This window comes from Lithobates pipiens, unplaced genomic scaffold, assembly GCF_037356315.1.
Source record: "Lithobates pipiens isolate NorthernLeopardFrog02 unplaced genomic scaffold, aLitPip1_a1.2 Scaffold_16, whole genome shotgun sequence".
In the NCBI taxonomy this organism is placed as follows: Eukaryota; Metazoa; Chordata; class Amphibia; order Anura; family Ranidae; genus Lithobates; species Lithobates pipiens.
The window spans coordinates 84,125,940-84,151,629 of NW_027507748.1; the positions used below are offsets into that span (position 1 = coordinate 84,125,940).

General features: G+C 45.0%; 1 protein-coding gene across 3 annotated transcripts in view; it reads left to right on the forward strand.

Moving 5' to 3' along the window:
• SAMSN1 (SAM domain, SH3 domain and nuclear localization signals 1) overlaps window positions 1-18,747 on the forward strand; it is a 185,762-nt gene extending 167,015 nt beyond the window's left edge. For all 3 annotated transcript variants that reach the window (XM_077480065.1, XM_077480066.1, XM_077480067.1), the window contains 2 exons: window positions 3,658-3,808; window positions 14,277-18,747. In XM_077480065.1, the coding sequence (XP_077336191.1) occupies window positions 3,658-3,808; window positions 14,277-14,473 (348 nt within the window). In that variant the 3' untranslated portion in view covers window positions 14,474-18,747. The remainder of the gene's footprint in view (window positions 1-3,657; window positions 3,809-14,276) is intronic.
• The last annotated feature ends 6,943 nt before the right edge of the window (window positions 18,748-25,690 follow it).

Genomic DNA, 25,690 nt, shown 5'->3' on the forward strand with positions numbered 1-25,690 from the left:
TTTAAGAAATCTTCAAACTGTCCAAGAGAAACCTCTCGTATGTGGCGCAGTCTCTCGATTATGGCGCATAATCTGCAGCAACTGTATCTCTACTCCTCTTCTCACCCCACAGTCTCCATGTGCAGCACAACATAGTCCTCCTATAGCAAGGGGTTTGATCCCTCCTGCTATCTCTGGAAACTAGCTGGGCTCTGTGCCTGGCTGCTTCTATCCCCTCTTCTGGCTATAGAGGTTCAAATGAACAGATGCCCCACTTTCACTAACCCTTGTTTCTAAAGCCTCGTACACAAGATCGGATTTTCCACAGACAAAATGTCAGACTTTTGTTTGAAGGGCGTTGGCCAGGAACTTGTATTGCATACAAACGGCAAGGAATTGTCAGCCAACAAACAGGAACGTAGAGATGTATTAGCCCTTGTACACACGGTCAGAGATTCCGACAACCAAATCCGTCGGATTTTGTCCGACGGATCTTGTCCGAAACTGTTGCATACACACGGTCGGACAAAGTTGTCGGAAAATCCGATCTTTCAGAACGTGATGATGTAATTTTGTTAAGATGGGACTACGTTCAGGCTAGTAGCCAATAGCTTTGATGTAGGAATTTGATCTGAGCATGCGTGGCACTTTGTCCGATCGGAATTCTCTACACATGATTGGAGTATGTCCGATCGGAGCAGTTTGTCGGAAAATATTTCCAGCAAGTTGGAAAATTTGGTCCAAAGGATATTCCGACGGAAACAGTCCGATGCATACCACACACAGTCGGAATATCCGACAAACCGCTCCGATCGGACACATTCCGACGGAATCTCCGACCGTGTGTACAAGGGCTTAGACGTACTACAAGACTACAAAGAGGAAGTTCAATTGTCATGCACCACCCTTTGGGCTCCTTCTGCTAATTTTGTGTTAGTAGAAGTTTGGTGTTTGTTGATTTGCGCTTTTCATTTTGCGCTTTTCATTTCACGCTTTTCAGTTTGTTTCTGAATGGCCGTTCGTCAACCAGCCATGTTGCGGAATCAGAGGAGATAACATGTTATTTATTATTGGTCTTGGAGTTATTGCTTTGACTCAAGTCCAGTCCAGGAACAGGAGGAGGAGGATTTCTTGGACCAAAAATTGGTTGCTTTATTAATCGTGACCAATCATGTCATATGCCATTGCTGCGGGAGCTACAGGAGAATAATCCGGATGATTTTCAGAATTAACTCCGGATGACGGACCCCTGCTTTCACCTACTCTTGGCATTGTTGACTCCTTATATTAAGAAGCAGGACACACATGCATGAGGCTTTTATTACATTTTTTGGTTGAATAATGATTTGATTTGGTATATTTTTTATATTTTTGGATGCATAGATTGCACTTTTTGGTTAAGTTCTGTTGGCATATAGCATGTCTCATTTTATTTGTCTTCTTTTTTTAATGCACAATAAAAAAGTGTGGAGACTAATGCCGCGTACACACGACCGTACTTTCTGGCAGACTAGGTCCAACGGTCTTCCCGACAGACTTTCGGCAGAGTTCCAACAGACTATCCAAATGAACGGATTGGCCACACACAATCACACCAAAGTCCGACGGATTCGAACGTGATGACGTACGACCGGACTAGAATAAGGAAGTTCATAGCCAGTAGCTAATAGCTGCCTTAGCGTCAGTTTTCGTCCATTGGACTAGTATACAGACGAGCGGATTTCTCCATAGGAACTAGGTCCGGCGGAGTTCTGGCAGAAAATTTTTAAACATGTTCTATTTCTAAAGTCCGTCAGATTTTTGGACAGCAAAGGTCCGATGGAGCCCACACACGATCAAATTGTCCGACGGATTTGTTCCGTCGGACCTTTGCTATCGAAAAGTTCGGTCGTGTGTGCGTGGCATTATACTTGGCTATGTGTTTTACTTCAAATGACAGTTTGGGAGTAGGCAGTTACATTTTAAAAAATACAATGTAAAATTAACAAGAGACACCAACATAGTTGTATCTCTGATCTTAAAAACGACGGGATAATGGTGTTGTGGTAACTTGCCCAAAAAAACAAAAAAAAAGCATAATAATATTATTCTTGATATCACTAGAAAAAAAAAGCCTTTGAAAATACATTTGGCAGAACTCCATCCATATCACCAGCAAAGCAGCTTCATTATTATCCCATTAAAGAAGAGAATTGTGTGTTGCATTTCGAGATTTCATAATTTGCCTTGTCACAAATGTTAATTCTGCATTGCGAACGCTAGATTACAAGACCGCTTCTGGCTTGTCCTTGCTTCCGAGCATGCGTGTTTGTACGTTAGACTTTTGTTAGACGGACTTGTGTACACACGCTCAGAAAATCGGACAACAGACATTTGTCCATGGAAAATTTATAAACCTGCCATCCCACATTTGTCCACTGAAATTTGGCCAACAGTTGTCTGATGGAGCGAGCAAATGGTCGGATTTTCCGCCAACAGCCTGTCATCACACAATTCCTGTTGGAAAATCCGATCGTGTGTACGAGGCTTTAGGGGGATGGTTAGTCACAGTACAGCTATCTAAGGTGACTGCTCTTCACCAGCCTTAGGAATGCCAGCAGCCAGTCCTGACTGTGACGCAGGAACAGCGGTGGTCAACTCAACCACACATCCAGCCAGAGGCAACCCCTCCTGTAATAAAGACCCGTCACTGCTGCTCTCTCTCTCTTTATGCAGGGTGACTGGTCTTGTCTATACCCTCTCCTATAGTTTTCTGCAGGTGGCCTATAGTGGGTGGGGCCTGTTTGGTCCCTACCAGAGCTATGATCTCTGAACAGGCTATGTACAGCACATTAATGATGTCACCGCTACTTTTACATTGTAATAAATGAGATTACAAAAGCATTTGTTGCACACAAAGATTATTTATATCCTCTTTGGCTGAATTTAACATGAATTTAGGGCAAAATACATTTAGCGGGCTGTATGAAGGGGCGGCAGACCTGATCTTTCTCTGCTACAGGCAAGTAGCACAGGATGTGCTCCTCCCCAGCAGTAACTGGACAATGAATGGTGAAATGGCAGATTAATGTGCTCATCTCTCTGTCACTGGGCTCTCTCCTTCTTTCAGCGTGTGCGTTGCAATGCCACAAAACTGATCAGCTTTGTGCCACTTCTCTCTCTCGCAGTCCTAGCACAGCTGTATAGTGAGAGACTGAAATCAGGTAAAGCAGAACTAAAGTCTCCATGCTTACCTGTTCAACGTTCCTGCATCAATGTCTTCTTTTCACTGGCAGGCCGGGAGGCCATCACCCTGGCACAGCTGAGCTTGCAAAAACTTTACACCCTCTCCAGCTCTGTAACTGAACCTCCCAATAAAAAAATAAAAAAATAAAAAAACACCTCTAGCAATACACGCCAAACTGAGCTTGTGCATCTTAGCCACAAGGCTACTATCAGCGGCTGGATCGGGGACACTGGAAGAAGGGGAGGATCAGATATGACGGTATCAAACAGCCTTTTTACACAATGTAGAGGATTAACCCCCTTAGGTTCCACAGTAAGTATAACAAGCATGCTTTCCTGCATATACAGACTGATTTTACTGTTGTGGATTTAGTAACACTTTAGAATGTGAAAGCTCCCTGCAAATAATTGTCTTGAACTTATGGATGTTTGTCTTGTTGCCCTGTTTTCCAGGAATACATGTCCACCCTGTTGCTGAATGGATATGAGACACTAGAAGATCTGAAGGACATAAATGAGAGCCACCTCTGTGAGCTGAACATAACAAACCCTGAAGAAAGGATGAGTTTTCTGTTGGCCATAGATAACCTACAAGATCCTGACTGTGAGTGTTACTTCCTACCCTGTCATTGCATATCATATTTTTGCTTAAAACATTTTAGTTGTTGATTACGGCAGTATAAATGACACCAGCTATATTCAGGCACACAATCAGGCTAGGTTGGGCCTAGGATTACCACATTGTAGTAAAGCCAAATCAGACAACTACACCTACATGAAAGCTTTTGCTAACCCTCTTTATAAATAGATGATCATATGAGCTTGTAAAGGACACAATGACAATATCATCACATGCCTGGAGCTTATTATACCCTCCTAAGTCTTTCACTGGGAACGTGTTCCTTCTTTTGCTATGGTGTGTTATGTGTGTGTGTGGCTACTTAGAGCAAATCTGAACCAAATCAATAAAATTTCCTATCTTTACCATATTATTGTAATTTCAAAAGTGGTTTTCAATATCTTGAATTTTCATTTGGTTTAATTTTTTTTGTACTTTATAAAGCTTTTTTTTTTATCAATTGTATTTTTTTTTTTTTAAAACATTTCAGAGAGAATATACAAAGGGAAGTACAACAACAAACAATTGTCAGTGTCAACAATATTACAGACAAAAGGCCAAAGAACAAGAAAAAGAAAATAAACACAAAAAATGTAATGGTCAGGCAATATCTAGTCACAGGCACATTTAAAGTATCAATTCACCCATCAAGTGGAAAAAAAAAGGGGGGGGGATGGGGGGGAAGTGTCAGGAGGAGGGGGGGAGGTAGGGAAGGATCCAATGGGTGGGTAGGCCAGATACATGGGTGTCTACAAGGGAAGCATAGCCAACCACCGGATCTGGGGTGCGCTCATTTCCCGGAGGAGCCTATACCAGACTGAGGCAGCCTCGGGGAGAAACACATACAGGCGGAAGGGTAAGGGAGAACATCAAGGAATCTTGAACGGTCTATAGGTAGGGGGGCAATGGGACTGCCCCTCCGTACCTCCGCTCAAGAGGGTCAGCAATGTTAGGGGGGGGGCTGTAGGAAGTCCTGGATTAAGCTGGGAATGGTCCCATAAGTCCCAAACTCGGAAGAACCTAGGCAGTGTGTCGTGAATAACAGTGGTAAGGTGCTCCATTCTATGGATCTGTTCCAGAGTTTGTAGTACCTGTGGGAGCGTTGATGGAGACTGCAATAACCACTTTATAAAGCTTTATCATTCAAACTGGTCCTAATTGCACTATTGGATGTCTGACATATAGTGTGTGTATAGTGTGTGTATCCACAGTTGCAACTTAGAAAATACACACTGGGACCGTATGTATGTATGTATGTAATATAACTAAATTCTTCTTTGCCAAAGAATATTTGGTGATTCAACCATCAAGGTCCTTGTTCAGGCACTTCTTATTTTGGGGGGACAACAGTCTCCCAGATGTACTTTACCTTGGTGACATGTTCCTTGTAGGTAGAGACAACAAGCATGCCAACATGCTGTCGTTATTAGGCATAGTTCCACCCAAAAGTGGAACCTCCACTTAATTGACTCCTCTCCCCTTTGGTGCCACATTTGGCACCTTTTAGGGGAAGAGGGGAACAGGTACCAGTTTTACACAGGTACCTGTCCCCATTTCTGGGAGACGGCACCACAGCGCTGTCCCTCGTATGTTTGCCCCCTCCCTCCGCCGCTGGGCCAATTAGAAAGTGCGGCGCACTTCACGCATGCGCAGTAGGGAACTGGGCATGAAGCCGAAAGGCTTCATGGACGGGTTCCCTTACTAGGAATGGCGGCGGCAGCACCGAGTGCCAATCCAAAGATTGGCTGGGGTGCCGACATCGTGGGAACGTTGGACAGGTAAGTGTCCTAATAATAAAAGTCAGCAGTTACAGTATTTGTAGCTGCTGACTTTAAATTCTCTTCTAGGGGCCTTGTTTTTAAGTCTCGTCCGCGTTACTGTAATAAAGAAAGTAGTCTGAGCAGTCAGAGTTCAGACATACAATGTTTAGTTATGCATTTAATGAAGAATGGTATAAATATACGTACTGTATGCAGCTCTCCTTAGTCTTTTGCAGCAATATATTGAAAACAAACTGGCACTTGACATTGAAAATATAAACTGGATTAGTACTTTATAGGTCAGTGCTGCCTGGTTGACTCGGGTAATCCTGTAGAAGTGGATGTAAGGACAGGCAGCTACAATTTTACATTTCCATATCCTCTTACAGTAGTCATTTATTGCTTTAATGTTTAAATAGGTTGCTCACTTTCATAGACAGAAAGTAAATAAATAGCTTTTTAGCTGATTTCCAAGTGCGTTTCATTGGATGTGTCACAGTAACAGAAGTAGAAGAGGACTGCCACACAGAGTATTGCTGTTTTTTCTTTAAAGCCAAACTCCAAGCAAATTACAAAATATACCGTTGAAATACATATACAGGAGATGTTTTACCTTATAAAGGGTTTATATTTTTGTCTATGCAGTCTTGAAATATATACCTGTCAGATTTCACAGCCTGTCTGGTGACCTGGTTTTTATCTCCAGCAGTTAAGCAAAAAAGATAGGTCACCTCAATCTGTGATTGGAGAGCGAAGGAACAGAGGCAGTTCAGCCCTCTGCTCTTTCTGCTTTTTCCCCATCAGCAAGTTTCGTGTCAGCCATGCATGCATGCATGCAGGACACCGAGTTCTGCTGTATAGGGCAGTGGTCTTCATACTGCAGCTAAGGGGCAGGATAAGGCCCCTTGCTTGCCTTTATCTGACTCTTGGGGCACTATTACATCCATTGACACCAAAAATGGGGCGCATTTCCTCCTTCTGACAACAACAAAGGGGCATAATTCCCCCCATTGACACTGATGGGGCACTTTTCCTCCCAGTGGCACCAATGATGGGTCACAATTCCTTCCACTGACAAAAAAGAAAGGGAACTATTCCTCTCAGTGACACCAACAATGGGACACTATTTCTCCCAATAACACCAACAGTGGGTTACAATTTATTCTATTGACACCAGCAATGGGATACAATTCCTTCCATTGACGCCAATGATGGGACACTATTCTTCCCAATGACACTAAAAATGGGACACTGTTCCTCCCAATGATACCAAGGATGGGGCAATATTCCTCCCAATGACACCAATGATGACACTATTCCTCCCAATGACACCAACACTTTTGGGGGCACTATTTCTCCCAATGTTACCAATGATACCATGGATGAGGCACAATTCCTTCAACTGACACCAACAATGGGGCACTATTATTTTCACTGACACCAATGATGGGGCACTATTCCATCTAATGATATCAATGATAGGGCACTATTTCTCCCACTGACCCCAATGATGAGACATTGTTTACTCCCACTGACACCAGGACATTTTCTACTCCCACTGGCCACAGTCCCACCCCCCTAAATTCTGAAGGACAGTGAACTGGTCCTTTGTGTAAAAAGTTTCAGGACCCCCCTGTATGGGGATTACAAGAAGCTGATACAAAATTAAAGCAGGTACTTACACTAGCTAGCTACCGCTAAAAATGCATATCGTTATTGTTTAATGAATACATAACTGCTTTAATTGGTATTTCTTTAAATCTACTTGGAGTTCAGCTTTAAAAGATTTTTTTAAAACTCAAAAGTAACTATTTTCTTCCCTCCATAAGCTCAATGTGAAGACCTGACACTGAAAGTCTCCTATTGATCTATTCCCTTACTGCTTGTGCTGCCTTTGCCTGTGGCTTTGTTGAAAGATTAACCTTTAAATCTAGAGGGTCCTGCAGATCTCTAAAACCAGTCAGGGTAAGGAAAGAATGGGGAAAGTTCAGTACAAGAGTTCTTCATACAGGCTCTGTGGAGGTTTTGCCAACCAAAACTTCATTTATATAATGTCTGCAAGGTCTTGTTTAAAATTGTGGCTAAGGCGATTAAGCCTTCATTTTACTGCTTCTCAACTGACCACCTTAACCTTACATGCCGGTCGCATGGGATGGTACACATGCCACAGCAAAAACATCAGTGGCGGAATTATCAGGGTCGCAACAGTCGCAAGTGCGACTGGGCCCTGTAATTCTCTGCCACTTCAGGGGGCCCACCGGCAGCCCGCCCGCCGCCCTCCGCCCGCCGCCCGAGGGGCCCACCTGACTGTCCGGCCGGGGGTGTGCGTGTGTGGTGTTATTCATTGTCGCTTGTCATGCCGTGGTGAGAGGGGGGGGGGGGCTTCCTTCACCAGCGTGAGAGAAGTGCTCCGTTGGCTCCGCCCCCGCCTATCCAGAGCGACTGTAAGGGAGGCGGGGCAAACACAGAAAAAACAGCCAATTCAGTGAAGGCGGGGGAGGAGCTCTCTGAAGCAAGGCTTTCCTGGAGGAGCGGAGGCACGCTTCGTGGAGGAACTTTGTGTCACTCTGCAGTCTGCAGGATTCTGAGGAGGGGGAATCGATCATCATCGATTGATTGGCGGTAAGTCGCCATCCCCCCTCCAGATTGTGCCAGCCTGCCACCCCCCTCCAGTGCCACCACGGCACCACCTGCCCTCCAGTGCCCCTCCAGTGCCACCACCACCCCTCCAGTGCCAGCAGCCCACCACCCCCCCCAGACTGTTCCACCCCATCCCCCCCCAGGCTGTTCCACCCCACCCCCCCAGACTGTTCCACCCCATCCCCCCCCAGACTGTTCCACCCCATCCCCCTCCAGACTGTTCCACCCCATCCCCCTCCAGACTGTTCCACCCCATCCCCCTCCAGACTGTGCCACCACCTCCCTCCAGTGCCACCACCCCCTCTCCAGTGCCACCAGCCCACCACCCCCTCCATTGCCACCACCACCCCTCCAGACTGTGCCACCCGCACTCCAGTGCCATCACCACCCCTCCAGACTGTTCCACCACCCCCCTCCGGACTGTTCCACCACCCCCCTCCGGACTGTTCCACCACTTCCCCTCCAGACTGCCACCCCTCCCTCCAATGCCACCACCACCCCTCCACTGCCACCATAGTGCCACCAGCCCACCCCCCCCCCTCCTGTGCCACCACCACCCCTCCAGACTGTGCCACCCCCCCCCTCCAGTGCCCCCACCACCCCCCTCCAGTGCCACCACCATCCCCCTCCAGTGCCACCACCATCCCCCTCCAGTGCCGCTACCCCCACCTCCCTCCAGTGCCACCACCCCCCCTCCAGACTGTGCCACCACCACCCCTCGAGTGCTACTAGCCCACCACCCCCCTCCAGTGCCACCGCCACCCCCCTCCAGTGCCACCACCCTTCCAATGCCACCACCCGCCCTCCAGTGCCACCAGCCCACCACCACCCCTCCAGACTGTGCCACCACCACCCCTCCAGACTGTGCCACCACCACCCCTCCAGACTGCCACCACCTCCCTCCAGTGCCATCCCTCCCTCCAATGCCACCATCCCCCCTCCAGTGCCACCACCCCCCCTCCAGTACCACCAGCCCACCACCACCCCTCCAGACTGTGCCACCACCCCCCGGACTGTGCCACCACCCCTCCAGTGCCACCACCACCCCCCCTCTAGTGCCTCACCACCCCCCCTCTAGTGCCTCACCACCCCTCCAGACTGTGCCACCAGCCCCCTCTAGTGCCACCACCACCCCTCGAGTGCCACTAGCGTACCACCCCCCCTCCAGTGCCAACACCACCCCTCCAGACTGTGCCACCACCACCACCCCTCCAGACTGCCACCACCCACCCTCCAGTGCCACCCCTCCCTCCAATGCCACCATCCCCCCTCCAGTGCCACCACCCCCCCTCCAGACTGTGCCACCACCATCCCCCCTCCAGACTGCCACCACCGCCCTCCAGTGCCACCCCTCCCTCCAATGCCACCATCCCCTCTCCAGTGCCACCACCCCCCCCTCCAGTACCACCAGCCCACCGCCCCCCCTCCAGACTGCCACCACCACCCCTCCAGACTGTGCCACCACCCCCCCGGACTGTGCCAGTGCCACCACCACCCCCCCTCTAGTGCCTTCACCACCCCTCCAGACTGTGCCACCAGCCCCCTCTAGTGCCACCACCACCCCTCGAGTGCCACTAGCCCACCACCCCCCCTCCAGTGCCACCACCACCCCTTCAGACTGTGCCACCACCCCTCCAGTGCCACCACCCGCCCTCCAGTGCCACCAGCCCTCCACCCCCCCCTCCAGTGCCACCCCCCCTCCAGACTGTGCCACCACCACCACCCCTCCAGACTGTGCCATCACCACCACCCCTCCAGCCTGTGCCACCACCACCACCCCTCCAGACTGCCACCACTTCCCTCCAGTGCCACCCCTCCCTCCAATGCCACCATCCCCCCTCCAGACTGTGCCACCAGCCCCCTCTAGTGCCACCACCACCCCTCGAGTGCCACCACCACCCCTCCAGACTGTGCCACCACCCCTCCAGACCCCTCCAGACTGTGCCGCCACCACCACCACCCCTCCAGACTGTGCCACCACCCCTCCAGACTGCCGCCACCCCTCCCTCCAATGCCACCATCCCCCCCTCCAGACTGTGCCACCACCACCCCCCCTCCAGACTGTGCCACCACCACCCCCCCTCCAGACTGTGCCACCACCACCCCCTTCCAGACTGTGCCACCACCACCACTCCTCCAGACTGTGCCACCACCACCACTCCTCCAGACTGTGCCACCACCACCACTCCTCCAGACTGTGCCACCACCACCACTCCTCCAGACTGTGCCACCACCACCACTCCTCCAGACTGTGCCACCACCACCCCCCCTCCAGACTGTTCCACCACCGCCCTCCAGTGCCACCCCTCCCTCCAATGCCACCATCCCCCTCCAGTGCCACCAGCCCACCACCCTCCCTCCAGACTGCCACCACCCCTCCAGACTGTGCCACCACCACCCCTCCAGACTGCCGCCACCCCTCCCTCCAATGCCACCATCCCCCCTCCAGACTGTGCCACCACCACCCACCTCCAGGACCACTGCCACCCCCCCTCCAGTACCACCGCCACCCCCTCTCCAGTACCACCACCATGTCACCCACCTCCAGTACCACCGCCACCCCTCTCCAGGACCACCATGCCTCTCCAGTACCATCGCCACCCTCCTCCAGTACCACCACCCACCCTCCAGTACCACCGCCACCCACCTCCGGTACCACCGCCACCCCTCTCCAGGACCGCCACCCCCCTTCAGTACCACCACCGCCACCCACCTCCAGTACCACCGCCACCCCTCTCCAGGACCACCATCCCCCTCCAGTACCACCGCCACCCCTCTCCAGGACCACTATCCCCCTCCAGTACCACCACCGCCACCCACCTCCAGTGCCACCACCAGCCCCCCTCCAGTACCACCACCACCACCCACCTCCAGTACCACCACCTCCAGTACCACTGCCACCCCTCTCCAGGACCACCATCCCCCTCCAGTACCACCACCGCCACCCACCTCCAGGACCACCACCCCTCTCCAGGACCACCATCCCCCTCCAGTACCACCACTGCACTGGTGACACAGGTTTCACTCGGGACACAGGCTGCACAGAAATGTTTTACTTTGTTCTACAGTGGAAAAAAATATAGTATCAAAATCATGCTTTTCGGGGGGGGGGGCCCTTCCTGATTTCTTGCATCGGGGCCCTGAGGTTTCTAGTTACGCCTCTGAAAAACATATACCCCATGTCCCATTAAGGGGGCAGTACTGCCACCAAATGTGACCCATTTAAGTGTATATAGAATAGAGCCATGCTGCAAATGCCATAAAATTGCATGCAATGCTGTAGGCTTTCAAAGGCCAAAGCAGGCATCCAGTAGGTGACAACACAACCCAGCTTCCCTGCTGCTTGTTTCAGTAACAATCATGAAATGGAACAAATGATAAAGGCCAGAAAAGAAACACCAACAGTGAAAATTGTAGTGTCCCTTACACTGGAGGTGAGCGGAACAGTGCCCATTTATATTGGTAGTTAGTTTATTAGTCTGAAACATTGGTGGCCGATGGAAGAAGGACCCCCTATGTTAATGGTCGGTGAGAGATGGACAGTCTTACAAAATTGTCCCCTTACAGACAGCTAAAAAGGTATAACACTACCCCCTTAGGAGACGCTGGATTTTTGGCCCCCCCATCACATGCACAGCCAAGCCACGGGTATTTTTCAGTACTTTTTGAGACTTCAAAAACCAGTGCAGGGTGTTTTTGGTTTATTAGGGGATGAACTTGGACAGGGAAGGGAAGGTATGGGATGCCCAGAACTCTAACTTGAATGCAAACTGAGGACTTAAAACTATCTTCTGGCTACTAAAGCTCACCATGCTCTCCTCCTGTAGAAAAAACTGATCAGCTCAACAAATAGCAAAAATATTCAAAACACTGAATGCAGATGCTCTCTTTCTGTAGAAAATACTGATGTATCTGTCTGTTCCTTAGATCCCCACGCAAGAGGTGTAGGGTAGATGTACTGGCTTTAAGTGGCTCTAAGCTGTCCCTTGATAGTAAGCAAGCTTAGTATTGCACCTTGCTGCCTCTCCTCTATCAGGCTCTCGGGTGTAGTCATTGTAGTCATTGAAGCAACTCACTCAGACCTCCTGCTAAACAAGTCATGACCAGTGTTAATTTTGGCAGCAAATTTTGATTTAGTTTTAGTTTTAGAACTAAAATGGCATTTTAGTTTTAGTCTCATTTTAGTCTTCTGCAATTGTTTTAGATTTAGTTGACTAAATCTCTAGTACATCTTATGCCGCGTACACACGATCGAATTGTATGACGTACTTAGTCCGTCATACAATCCTACGGACAATCCGGCGTACTTTCTACTGAACGGACTTGACCACACACGGATACACAAACAGTCCGACGAAAGCTTGCGCGATGACGTACAGCACGTACGACGGGACTAGAAATAGGAAGTCCAAGACACAGCAAAGCACCCTTTGGGCTCCTTCTGCTGACTTTGCGTTAGTGGAAGTTTGGTTAGAGACGATTCGCGCTTTTCAGACTTCAGCTTAATTCGTCCGTTTTTGTTTTTTTAATTTATTCTCGAATTGGAATATTAATCATAGGATGAGGATGAATAAAGACATTTGTGATAACTTTGTGTGAATATAAGCAGCAAAGCAACTTCACTTTTCTTGCATTATGAAGAAGAAAAGAATGTGCTATATTAAAAAATCACAAAATTAGCAGCATGACGAATATGCTAGCTTCAATACGAACACTAGTTTTACAAGACAGAGTGCTTCCACCCTGTAAATCCTTTCTGGGCATGCGCCATTCTTAGTCCGTCGGACTAGCATACTGACGACCGTATTGTCCGCTGAAACCAAAGTACGACGGAAAGATTGTTGTGCAAATCGAACTTCTTAGTACTCCGGACTGCACGCTGAAAAAGTCAGCTGAAGCCCACACACGAGCGAATTGTCCGTTGAAATGTGTTTCAACGGACTAAGTACGTCATACAATTCGATCGTGTGTACGCGGCATTAGTCGACTAAATGTCCTACATTTTAGTCGTCTAAAATCTCCAGTACATTTTAGTCGACTAAATCTCATTTTAGTTGTCTAAAATCAAATGGGTGTAATTAGATTGTAATGCATTAGTTAACATTTCTCTACAATTTCCAAACTCATTATATGCTGCTGGAGTGAAAAATCTGATATGTTATTATTTTTGGGTTAGAGGTATGAACATGCACTACAGACCAATGTTAATTTTGAAGTCAAATTTCAATTTAGTTTTAGTCTTTTGACTAAAATGCCATTTTAGTTTTAGTCGTATTTTAGTCATCTCAATTGTTTTAATTTTAGTCGTATTTTAGTTGACTAAAATCGTATTCATTTAGTCGACTAAATTAACACTGGTCATGACCTTGGCTTCCAAGATGGCTTCAGCTAAGCCTAACTGAGGCTGAAAGGGTGTGAGGCTCCTGCTCCTCTCTCTCTCTCTGACTCCTTCCTTCTTCCCAGGGGTCCCCTCTAGGCAACTGTATCCTGGACTCTGCTGCCACATGGCCAGGCTCCAGAATATTTATGGTCCATCTCTCCAACTTCTGGGCCATCCTCACCCAGGGACTGGAGGAGACTCCTTAAACATTCAGGTCTAGTCTCTGCCCCGCTGCCCCCTAAATTCTATAACCCTCTAGCAGTTCCAGAAGCCAGGGGGAGGTAACAGAGACTCAGCCCTTAGAGCTCTGCCAGCTAACTAAATAAATTAACCCCCTGAGGAGCCCAACTAAATTTTCCTACACTGTAACACAGAGGGTGCTACAAAGGTAATTGATATTACTGGGAGTTAGAAACTCTTAATTTCTCAAGGAACCGATAGCAAGCTCTGGAGGAACCCAGATTGAGAAACCCTGGTCTGGACAATCAGATTTTTCCTTTTTAAGTTTTTTGGAGTTTCCTTGGTAAAATGATGCTTTTGCTTTGACATGTCAGGCATGATGAGCACCGTTTGTCCCCAGTCTTCCTAGAGTACAGAGTCACATTAATATTCCTTCAGCCTTGCTTCTTTAGGAAAATGTATCAGCAGATCATTGATTTGTCTGTTTTGACAGGTGGACAAGAACCGGATAAAGAAGCAGCGCCCTTGACACTCAGCCCTGACATTTCCAAAAACAAAAGTGAACTTGATTGTCCTCGAGATTCAGGATGCTACATCACGTTGGATAATTCAGAAAACAACAAAGAGGATATTTACTCAGAGAAATTGTGTGAAGATGTACAGAAAATCACCATTACAGAATGCCCCTAACTCAAGTTGTGAGGGAGACCACCCAAACTTGCTACACGAAGCATTCAGTGTGTCACAAACCTTCAAAATGTACATTACCTGGAAAATATCTTCATGTTGTAGAAATATCCATGGACATTGCACAATTTAGACAACTTTACCTTTGGTATTTCAGTAGAAGATTGAGACAATTGGTCTGGTTAAACTTGATGGACCGGTATCTTTATTTAAACTTAATGATGTAACAACAAAGAGGCTCTGACACTGGCAGTCCACATTTTTAGTTCAATTTGAAGAAAGTATTTTTATTTCTTCATATTGCGCTATTTTGTATGCCAACAGGAACAATTCACAGTGTGAGCTTGTCGAGTTTGTCACCTTATGTTGTCCTGTGCAATCACTGTAAATGACCCCATGAATTAGGTCTGTCCTGATCACTGCAGGATACAAAAGCACCGTACCTCGTTTAAATGTCACTTTGTGAACACAGTTCCAAGACTCACCTCTGCTAGGACACATTCTCTGATGCTCCCTCCCCTTGTAAAAGCTGCTGCTTCATAGCATTGCAAAATCTACCTGTAAATATAAAAAATTTGATTATATACTTAGCGTACTTAAGCATCTCTGGGAGGGATGTCACAATACTTACAGGGAGATTCATGGGGAACAATGAGTACCCCAAATCCCGCAAGACACTCCAGTCCAGTGCATGGTGAGATTCAGGCTTCTCTGTATGCTTCAGGATCTTGACTTATGGAGCTTGGCATCACTCACTTAGGCCCCGCTGGTGGAAGATGGTGGTCAGGTAAGTACTACACCCGAAGCAGCCATTTTTACCACTTTGACATCAGTTCTGCTTCCGCTGTACCTCCATGGGTGGCATTCGCCTCAATTAGCCCCATGGATAATACAGCCTTGGGTGAGTATATAATGATTTTTTTTCTGTATTGATCATTTTTGCAATAATATCAAGCAGCAATTTTTACAAGGTGGTTAGGACCTTGCACTTTGCAGTTAAAGAATTTTAAGAATTTTGTATCCTTGTAGCATTTCCCTCCCTGTAGTAGTGTTACACTGTTATCATAGTACACAAGAGTGCTAAGTGGCTATTAGATGAGGACCTTGTTCTGTGTGGTTTTAAAGTGGAACTCTAGACAAATCTTTTCAGTTGTCTCAGTCCCGACATCTGATGTGCAAATGCTTGTTCCTGGTTCATGACTAAGTAGGTAGAGAGACTGTATAAAGATTGCAAAGGGCCAATTTCAAGCATTCCTTACATTGGAAAACAGTCAGCAAAAAGTCAAATCTTCATGCAGAAAACCTAAGCAAAAGGCAGAGCTTGCATGTGTAATGAGCAGATATGGCTGCCTCCATGTACTGTTATAATTAATATTTAATTCATTAATTAACTGTTATAATTATAATTATAACAGAATATACACAGAAACAAGGTTTTCAAGCTGTATGACAGAAAGCTCTGGTCCCATGGTTTAAAATTGGACAGCAATTTTGTGCCAATAATAAATGTGAGAAAGTAGCTATACCTTATGTTGTTTACTGCTGTAAAGTAGTCCAACTTTGAAAGTGAATCAACTGACTCAATGAAAGCGAGTTAATAGAAAAAGCTGAGAATTGGCATTATTCTGGCTGCCGTATTTTGTACTAGCAATAGGTAGTATAGATCTCTATTTGTCAGGCGTATATATAGACAAGTCAACATATGGATGGATATATATATATATATATATATATATATATATATATATATATATACATAATATATACATACAGTGTCCCACAAAAGTGAGTACACCCGTCATATTTTTGTAAATATTTGATTATATCTTTCATGTAACAACACTGAAGAAATAACACTTTGCTACAATGTAAAGTAGTGAGTGTACAGCTTGTATAACAGTGTAAATTTGCTGTCCCCTGAAAATAACTCAACACACAGCCATTAATGTCTAAACCGCTGGCAACAAAAGTGAGCACACCCCTAAGTAAAAATGTCCAAATTGGGCCCAAAGTGTCCATATTTTGTGTGGCCACCATTATTTTCCAGCACTGCCTTAACCCTCTTGGGCATGGAGTTCACCAGAGCTTCAAAGGTTACCACTGGAGTCCTCTTCCACTCCTTCACAATGACATCATGGAGGTGGTGGATGTTAGAGACCTTGCGCTCTTCCACCTTCCATTTGCGGATGCCCCACAGATGCTCACTAAGGTTTAGGTCTGTAGACATGCTTGGTCAGTCCATCACCTTTACCCTCAGCTTCTTTAGCAAGGCAGTGGTTGTCTTGGAGGTGTGTTTGGGGTCATTATCATGTAGGAATACTGCCCTGCAACCCAGTCTGCAAAGGGAGGGGATCTGCTTCAGGAAGTCACAGTACATGTTGGCATTCATGGGGTCCTCAATGAACTCCCCAGCACTCATGCAGCACCAGACTATGATACTCGCACCACCATGCTTGACTGTAGGCAAGACACACTTGTCTTTGTATTCCTCACCTGGTTGCCACCACACATGCTTGACACCATCTGAACTAAAAGAAATTATCTTGGTCACATCCGACCCCAGGACATGGTTCTATTAATCCATGTCCTTAGCCTGCATGTCTTCAGCAAACTGTTTTCAGACTTTCTTGTTCATCATCTTTAGAAGAGGCTTCCTTCTGGGATGACAGCCATGCAGACCAATTTGATGCAGTGTGCGGCGTATGGTCTGAGCACTGACAGGTTGACCTTCCCACCCCTTCAACCTCTGCAGCAAGGCTGGCAGGACTCATACATCTTTTTCCCAAAGACAACCTCTGGATATGACGCTAAGCACGTGCACTGAACTTCTTTGGTCGACCATGGGGAGGCCTGTTCTGAGTGGAAACTGTCCTGTTAAACTGTTGTATGGTCTTGGGTAATGTGCTGCAACTCAGTTTCAGGGTCTTGGCAATCTTCTTATAGCCTAGGCCATATTTATGTAGAGCAGTATGAGAGAGTGAGAGTGATAAAACCAAATTTAACACACCTGCTCCCCATTCACACCTGAGAACTTATAACACTAATCCCAAATTTTTCCAAATAGGACATTTTCACTTAGGGGTGTACTAATTTTTGTTGCCAGCAGTTTAGACATTAATGGCTGCGTGTTGAGTTATTTTAAGGGGTCAGCAAATTAACACTGTTATACATGCTGTACACTCACTACAGTGTTGGATTACGAGCATAATCCGTTCCAGGAGAATTCTTGTAATCCAAAGCACTCGCATAGCAAAGCGAGTTTCCCCATAGAAGTCAATTGAAACGAAGATAATTTGTTCCACATTGACTTCTATTGTATGCAGTACTGCATATGGCCAAAGGTGGGGGGCGCCGGAGAGACTTGGAAATACTCGGAAACAGCTTGAATGCACCCTCAGAAAGGCTTGGAAACATTTAAGCCACATACATACTACCATGGTTTTGGTAAGTCTGAAGGAAAAACTCAGCAGAAAAACTGATAGTGTGTATGGGGCTTTAGGAACTGAGTATTTCCGAGTGCATTCGAACGGCTCTGAGTGTCACCGGCGCCCCTGCACTTCCTGCCAAATGCAGTAATGCACACCGCAGAGGCTTGAATCCTGCTCGTTTTGCAAGAAAACACTTGCAAACCGAGTCAGGATTAAAAAAATAAATAATAGCTCGTATTGTGAAATGCTCGTTAACCGCATTACTCGCAATTCGAGGTATTACTGTACTTCACATTGTAGCAAAGTGTCATTTCTTGAGTCACATGAAAAGATATAATAAAATATTTACAAAAATGTGAGGGGTGTACTCACTTTTGTGAGATACTGTGTGTGTGTGTGTGTGTGTGTATATAACTTCATAGGTAAACCAAACATAATAAAGAACAAGTCTCTTATCTCCAAACATGGACCAGCATTTGAAAATATCAAAGGCCTTAAAGCAAGTGCAATTTTTTCCTTTTTTCCCCCCTTTTTTTAATATCTACAGAACAATGAACTCAGCATTCCTAATTTTTTTTTTTTTTTATTACTTTATTTCATCTACATTTTAGTACAATGTTTTGGATCCTCTTCTGTCAGTTTATGGTGATGTTCATTTGGGAAGATGGGTTGGGCTGTAGCTGTAAATACTGCTTCATATTTGTCATTTTGTAAATATATTTTTTATTGTTTGTATGTGGCAATACCAATTTTGAATACTTTTTATACATTATTCAGTGTGTTATTTTGTGGAATACAAAAATCTCTGTATGTTCAATTTAGAATAAAAAGCACTGACTAGTTCTACAATTTTTTTTTTTTTAATATACTGTATTGTTTTCTGGACACGGAAGAATAAAAGTTGACAAAGCCTGTAGGCAGTACCCTAGCTGTCCCACCTAGTCTTCACTCCGCTAGGGACCTAGAGATTTACAGCGGTGTCCAGGGGCCTCTGTTTCATTCTATAACTGCCCCACAGCCCACACAGACCCAAGCTACCATCTAACAAGGGTATGAATGATGCGCTACACCATCCTCCTGGTCCTTAAGCAACATTGACCCATTATCAGTTCGGAAAACCCACTTGAATTTCATCCGTGGTTCCAGGTTAGGACTGTGATAGCCCAGGTGAACACCTGGGGCCCATGAAACATGGGGGGCCCAGGTCACCTGATGCGTGTTCCATAGAGGAGTCCACTTTTCATCACCAGGAGGGTGAAATCTTTCCTTAACTACCACCAATTCCAACCTGAATAGGCTTACACTGCATATCTTATTTCCTGAATCCTGTCCACAAGTACCCATGTAGCACATTATGAGTCACACCTGTCCAGCCGCCTGTGCCCTAATTGTGTACTGCTTTACAGGCTTCCATTCAGATAGTCAGGCATTCTCTTTAACCAGTTCCCGACCAGCGCACGCCGATGTACGTCGGTAGAATGGCACGGGCAGGCATATTGGTGTACAGGTACGTCCAATCTTTAATGCTGCCCTGCTGTGCTGGTCGGGACCCCGTGAGTCCGGTCGTGGGTCCCGTGGACTCGATCACCGCGGACATACCCGTGATCGTCTCACGGGCCGGGTGAACGATGAGATGCCGTTGTAAACAGCATCTCCCCGTTCTGCCTAGCAATTAGTGACGCTGATCTCTGCTCCATGTGATTGGAGCAGAGATCAGTGTTCATTAAATGAAAGCCCAGCCCCCAACAGTTAGTAACACACCCCTAGGAACACTTAACCCCTACACTGCCACCCACTGGTTAACCCCTTCACTGCCAGTGTCATTTACACAGGAATCACTGCATTTGTATAGCAGTGATTGCTGTATAAATGACAATGGTCCCAAAATGACAAGTGTCAAAAATGTCCGATGTGTCCACCATAATGTCGCAGTCACAATAAAAATCGCTGATCGCCGCCATTACTAGTAAAAAAAAACTATTAATAAAAATGCCATAAAACTATCCCCTATTTTGTAAACGTTATAACTTTTGCGCAAACCAATCAATAATCGCTTATTGCGATTCTTTGCCAAAAATATGTAGAAGAATATGTATCCGCCTAAACTGAGGAAAAAAAATGTTTTTTTATATATTTTTGGGGGATATTTATTATAACAAAAAGTAAAAAATAATGCGTTTTTTTCAAAATTGTCGCTCTATTTTTGTTTATAGCACAAAAAATAAAAACCGCAGGGGTGATCAAATACCACCAAAAGAAAGCTCTATTTGTAGTAAAAAAAGGACGTCAATTTTGTTTGGGAGCCACGTCGCACGACCGCGCCATTGTCAGTTAAATTGACACAGTGCCTAATTGCAAAAAGTGGTCTGGTCTTTGGCCAGCAAAATGGTCCAGGGCTGAAGTGGTTAAATAACACAACTTCAGCCAGCAGAAAATGTATTTACTTAACAATAAAAGAGTACAACTTCCAGTCATTGGCCAAGACATTAAAGGCGCTTCTAATGTCAATCCAGTAAAACCATATCTTCTGGTACGGTAACTCTATGTTCCCTTTGGATCAGTGCTGGATATCTGGTATCTCAACGCCCATAACTAGGGAAGCCCATACCCCTGGGGTTTTACAGTTTATCATGAATAACTCTGGCTGTACTTTGCTGGAAGATATCATTAACAGTTGTAAACTAGATTTAGCCACTCTCTGTCCTAACAAAAGGTCACAGAACTCAGTGTTTGGATTCTGCATACTTTATTAATGAGGGAAAACTCAGCGTGTCCCTCTTTGTTAATGGAGACAGATGGCGTTGGCTATCATTTCAAATTATTAGCGTACAGTCTACCAAAAATCCTGCTCCAAACACCTGGAAAGGTAAGAATAATCTTTTAAAGATATTTTAAGTATAGTATGTGAGTGGGAACAAATAACAAACATATAGTGGGGTTTCTCATACTGCAAATGTGGAAATATACTTTAACCGCTTGCCGACCAGCCGCCACAGTTGTACTGCGGCAAAATGATTTGGCTGTGCGAATCGCCATCATGTTACATCGCCTCCTTTTTTCGGCCACTAGGGGCGAGTGCGCGCCCCGTGCTCATCCACGGAGCCGATGTGTGCCCGATGATGCCCGGTGGTCGCGATCACCGCCGGGCTCCCGCGATTGCTCGGGTCACCCCGAGAACCAGGATCAGTGTGTGTAAACACACAGTTTCCAGTTCTCTGAGTGGAGAAGAGACAGATCATCTGTTCATACAGAGTGTGAACAGCGATCTGTCATCTCCCCTACACAGTTCCCCCCTCCCCTTTCAGTTAGAACACACACTAGGGAACATAATTAACCCCTTGATCGCCCCCTAGGGTTAACCCCTTTCGTGCCAGTGACATTTTTACAGTAATCAATGCATTTTTATAGCACTGATCGCTGTATGAATGCCAATGGTCCCAAAAATGTGTCAAAATTGTCCGATGTGTCCACCATAATTTTACAGTCACGATAAAAATCGCAGATCGCCGCCATTACTAGTAAAAAAATAAAATAATAAAAATGCCATAAAGCTATCCCCTATTTTGTAGACGCTATAACTTTTGCACAAACCAAGCAACATACGCTTATTGCGATTTTTTTTATACCAAAAATATGTAGAAGAATACATATCGGCCTAAACTGAGGAAAACAAATGTTTTTTTATATATTTTTGGGGGATATTTATTATAGCAAAAAGTAAAAAATATTGCGTTTTTTTCAAAATTGTCTTTTGTTTATAGCGCAAAAAATAAAAACCAAAGAGGTGATGAGATACCACCAAAAGAAAGCTCTATTTGTGGGGAAAAAAAGGACGTCAATTTTGTTTGGGTGCAATGTCGCACGACTGCGCAATTGTCAGCTAACAGTGACACAGTGCGAATCGCAAAAAGTGCTCTGTCAGGAAGGGGGTAAAATCTTGATGGGGCTGAAGCGGTTAAAGCGTAACTTCACTTTTGTTGAGAAAAAAAAAAACAACATTCCCACCCGGGTGATCTATGAACTTTGCATGGATTTTAACAAACCTTGTTGCAGATTCTTACCTTTTCTTATTCTGAAGAAATCATGGTTTGTTCCTCTGTGCTAAATGAGTCTAATGGGAGTGGTTTCATAATTGTCAACCAGCTGCTGCACCTGCAGGGCTCTAATGAGGAAAATTGCAGGGTCGACATCCCTTTACATGTGATTTGCTATTGGGAGTATCTCACCAAAAATAAGATTTTTGTTGGAGGGGATGCCAAAGATCTACTTGTATCTTAGGGCAGACGTCTGGGAAAATCAGTGAGCCAATCACACAAGCAGGAAATGATGTTTCTGGGGGAAGGGGGGGGGGGTGTTCAGTACACATTCTGTGTACAGAACACCTCCCGGCAGCCATATTGCATTGCACTTTACAGAAAATGACAGCTACTGCAGATTGAAAAAGAAATTTAATTTTTAATAACATTCAATTACAATTTGACTTGTGTCATAATTTTTTTTTTCAGTTTTTTTCCCTCATGAAAGTGGAGTTACCCTTTAAGCAATTGATGGAGGTGGAGGGGGACATTACCAACATTAGGATTTATGAAGGAGAACAATAGTGATCTGACAAGGTGTTCTATGACATCTTAGCCTTGGGTACCAGAAGACCTTGTTCCAATTTTGTCTTGAACTTATACAAACAACAAAAAAGATGATATAGATTTTTTTCTTTAAAAGCTTTTGAGTGCACATTTCTTTTATAACGTCTTAGAAGTGTTCCTACAGAAATCTCAGAACTACAAAACACAGAACACAATGTAAGGATGTACAAGGACGCGGCAAGATGGAGCGAACTAAGAAAGAAGACACAAAAAGATATGGGAGTTAAATGCTTTTAACCAGATTCAAAACCTTAACTTCATTGCATTTTTTTTTTTTTTTTTTTTTTTTTTTAGCAAACACATAAATTGTGTTCAAGGTACAATACTTCTTTCTTGCTTTTCTTTATATCATCACTGCATGAAAACACTGAACAGGAACAGTGAAATCTATAAGTCTATAATTGTTATAGTGTTATCTATCATTCTGTGTGAATTTCCTTATCTCTGAGCGCCATCTGCAGGATTCCATAAACAGTGCAACTTTTTACTACAAATTATTCCAATTCCATGTTTAATATATTATTCCAAGCTCAAAAGTAATTTTCAATATTTTAAATCTCCAACTTTTCTGAAAATAATACCTAATTATTCTTCTATGAAAGTCCTTGAAAGATACTTATTATTTTAGGGTTACAACACTTTGAGGGGTATTTACTAAAACCGATGCACTCAGAATCTGGAGCAGCTCTGCATGGTAGCCAATCAGCTTCTAACTTCAGCTTGTTCTTTTAAGCTTTGACAATAAAACCTGGAAGCTGATTGGTTTCTATGCAGAGCTCTACCAGATTTAGCACTCTCCAGTTTTAGTAAACTGTGTGGTGGGGTGTCATCATCCTATGCCAGCCTGCATCCTGGCACCCAGAAAAAGCTGGGAAAAAGATGCTAGCGCTATCTGGATACCTGCCCTGATATGCAGCAGTCAGTGGATTGCATGCATATGGACATGAAGTAGCTGCAAAAGGCTGCAAGGGATGAAAAAAGCAATAAAAATAAAATGTAAATTGTTTATAACGCACAGATTTTTGAATGCTCGTATTCTGGCCACAGATTTACTTAAAGAAGTTAATTTAGCTAATTAACTGAAAGTGGCCATTTTTTAGAGAATGACAATGTGATTACATTTGAGGTTCCAATGAGTGCAGAATGTAGAAAACCACAGTATAGCAGTATAGAAATGAAGGAGATGCATGATCCATCACAATTTGTGGATTTTCACTCATCTCTACAATCATTTACAGGACAACCGTAGCACTCCCCAATGCCTTCAGAACAATACAAGAAAGAAATCTAAGAACCTTTGTGCATTTAAAGGCACACATCAGTCAAACTTGAAAATCAAAGAGGGCCACCCTACAAAAAAAAACAGCATTAACATTCTTCAAAAAAAAAAAAATTGACCTTACCAGAAATCCCTGTTGCTAGGCAGTCTTTCTAATCTGCCTGTTCCTACTCCGCAGTCAACTTCGGTCTTCTCTCCTCCTCGCGTTGTCTTCTGGGTAATGGGGTGCGCTGTGTTCTGGGAACTGTGTGTTTCCTAACACAGCGCATCCCATTCACAAAGCGCTGCGTGACTCGCGTCAGTGAAGCCGAGAGCCAAGGGATGGGTCAGCCTCGGGGAGGCCGACATCATGGGTGCCCTGGAAAGGTAAGTGTCATTATAATAAGTGTCATTATTAAAAGTCAGCAGCTACTTTTTTTAGCTGCTGACCTTTTAAAAAAAAATTCCCCGTTGGATACCCCTTTAGATTGAACCTTTCCATTTCTCCAGCTTCTAGTTTGCTCTATCATCCATTTCAAACATATTCCTTCTTTTCCAAAAACATGCATTTTAGGTGTAACCATCCTGCCTTAAAAGAAATGTTGGGATTAAAAGAAAAAAAAAATGATATATATATATATATATATATATATATATATATATATATATATATATATATATAAATATCTATACACTCACCTGGGCTGGGTGGATGATGCAGCAACGATCTGTGCCCCCTGCCGTCTCTGCAGTGAAAACTGAGTAATCAAATAACGCTAATTGCTCAGTTCTCCCCCCTCTGCTATGAGCAGAGAGCCGTGACTGTCAGTCAGCAGCTCTCTTTTTTAAATCAGATCCTTTTTTATTCTTTTTTTTTTTTAAATGTTAAAACAGTGCAAACAGATTATTCAAACAAAATCACATTAAACAAAACACAACTCAAAAAGAATTAGAAAAGAAAAACCCAAGCCATCCCACTACAACAACCCAACCCCCCCCCCCCCCCCCACTCTTGGAGTATGGGTAAGGACTCCTGGTAGTGTGATATTGCTTTGCTGTGGCTTGTACAGTGTGATCCTGCTTTTACAATAAAAGGGACAAGATTTTTTTGGAGTGCAGCTGTCCAGAGTTTTCTAATTATCTTCATTGGCCGTATGCCTTTGCCTGCACCAGGGGCTCTTTGTTCCTGGAGAAGTTTTTTGTTCCTGTGGACCTGCCTTAAGTGGTGGTACCCCTTCTCTTCACATGGATTGAAGCCACCTTGACCAGGTAGCATCAAACTTGCTCATGGAATTCCTTAGGAAATATGTATGTTTTTCAAAAAGAATAATCCTATTGAGATCTAGAATCCACTCAGATATAGTCGGTGAGTGGGGGGAGGTCCACTTAAGAGCAATCTGTCTGCGGGCAACAAATAGTGCGTGCCTTATAGTGTTACCCATAGATAGGCTATAAGTAAATATGTCACTGTAGCCCAATAAACATATAAGTGGGTTCAATCGCAATGTTAATATCCAGTAGCCCATTTAAGGTACCCATCACCTCCACCCAATATCTTTGGAGTTTCCGACATTGTCACAAAAGGTGTATTAACGTGCCTGTGTTGCCACATCTAGGACAGGCTGGCTCAGATCTCAGTCCAATTGTATGCAGAAATTGAGAAGTTCTATAGACTCTTTGAAGGATAAAAATCTGTGTCATTCTGTGCGATGGGGAAAGAGACACCCGGGGTGAAGACCGCAAAATACCCTCCCAAACCTCCTCCGGGATGGGACCAAAATCTTTTTCCCAGCCAGCCCTAGAGCGGATGGGCAAGTTCAAGAAGAACCTATCTTACAATACCCTATATGTAGTAGAGGTAAGATCTTTTGTTGACCTTGCTTGTACTATC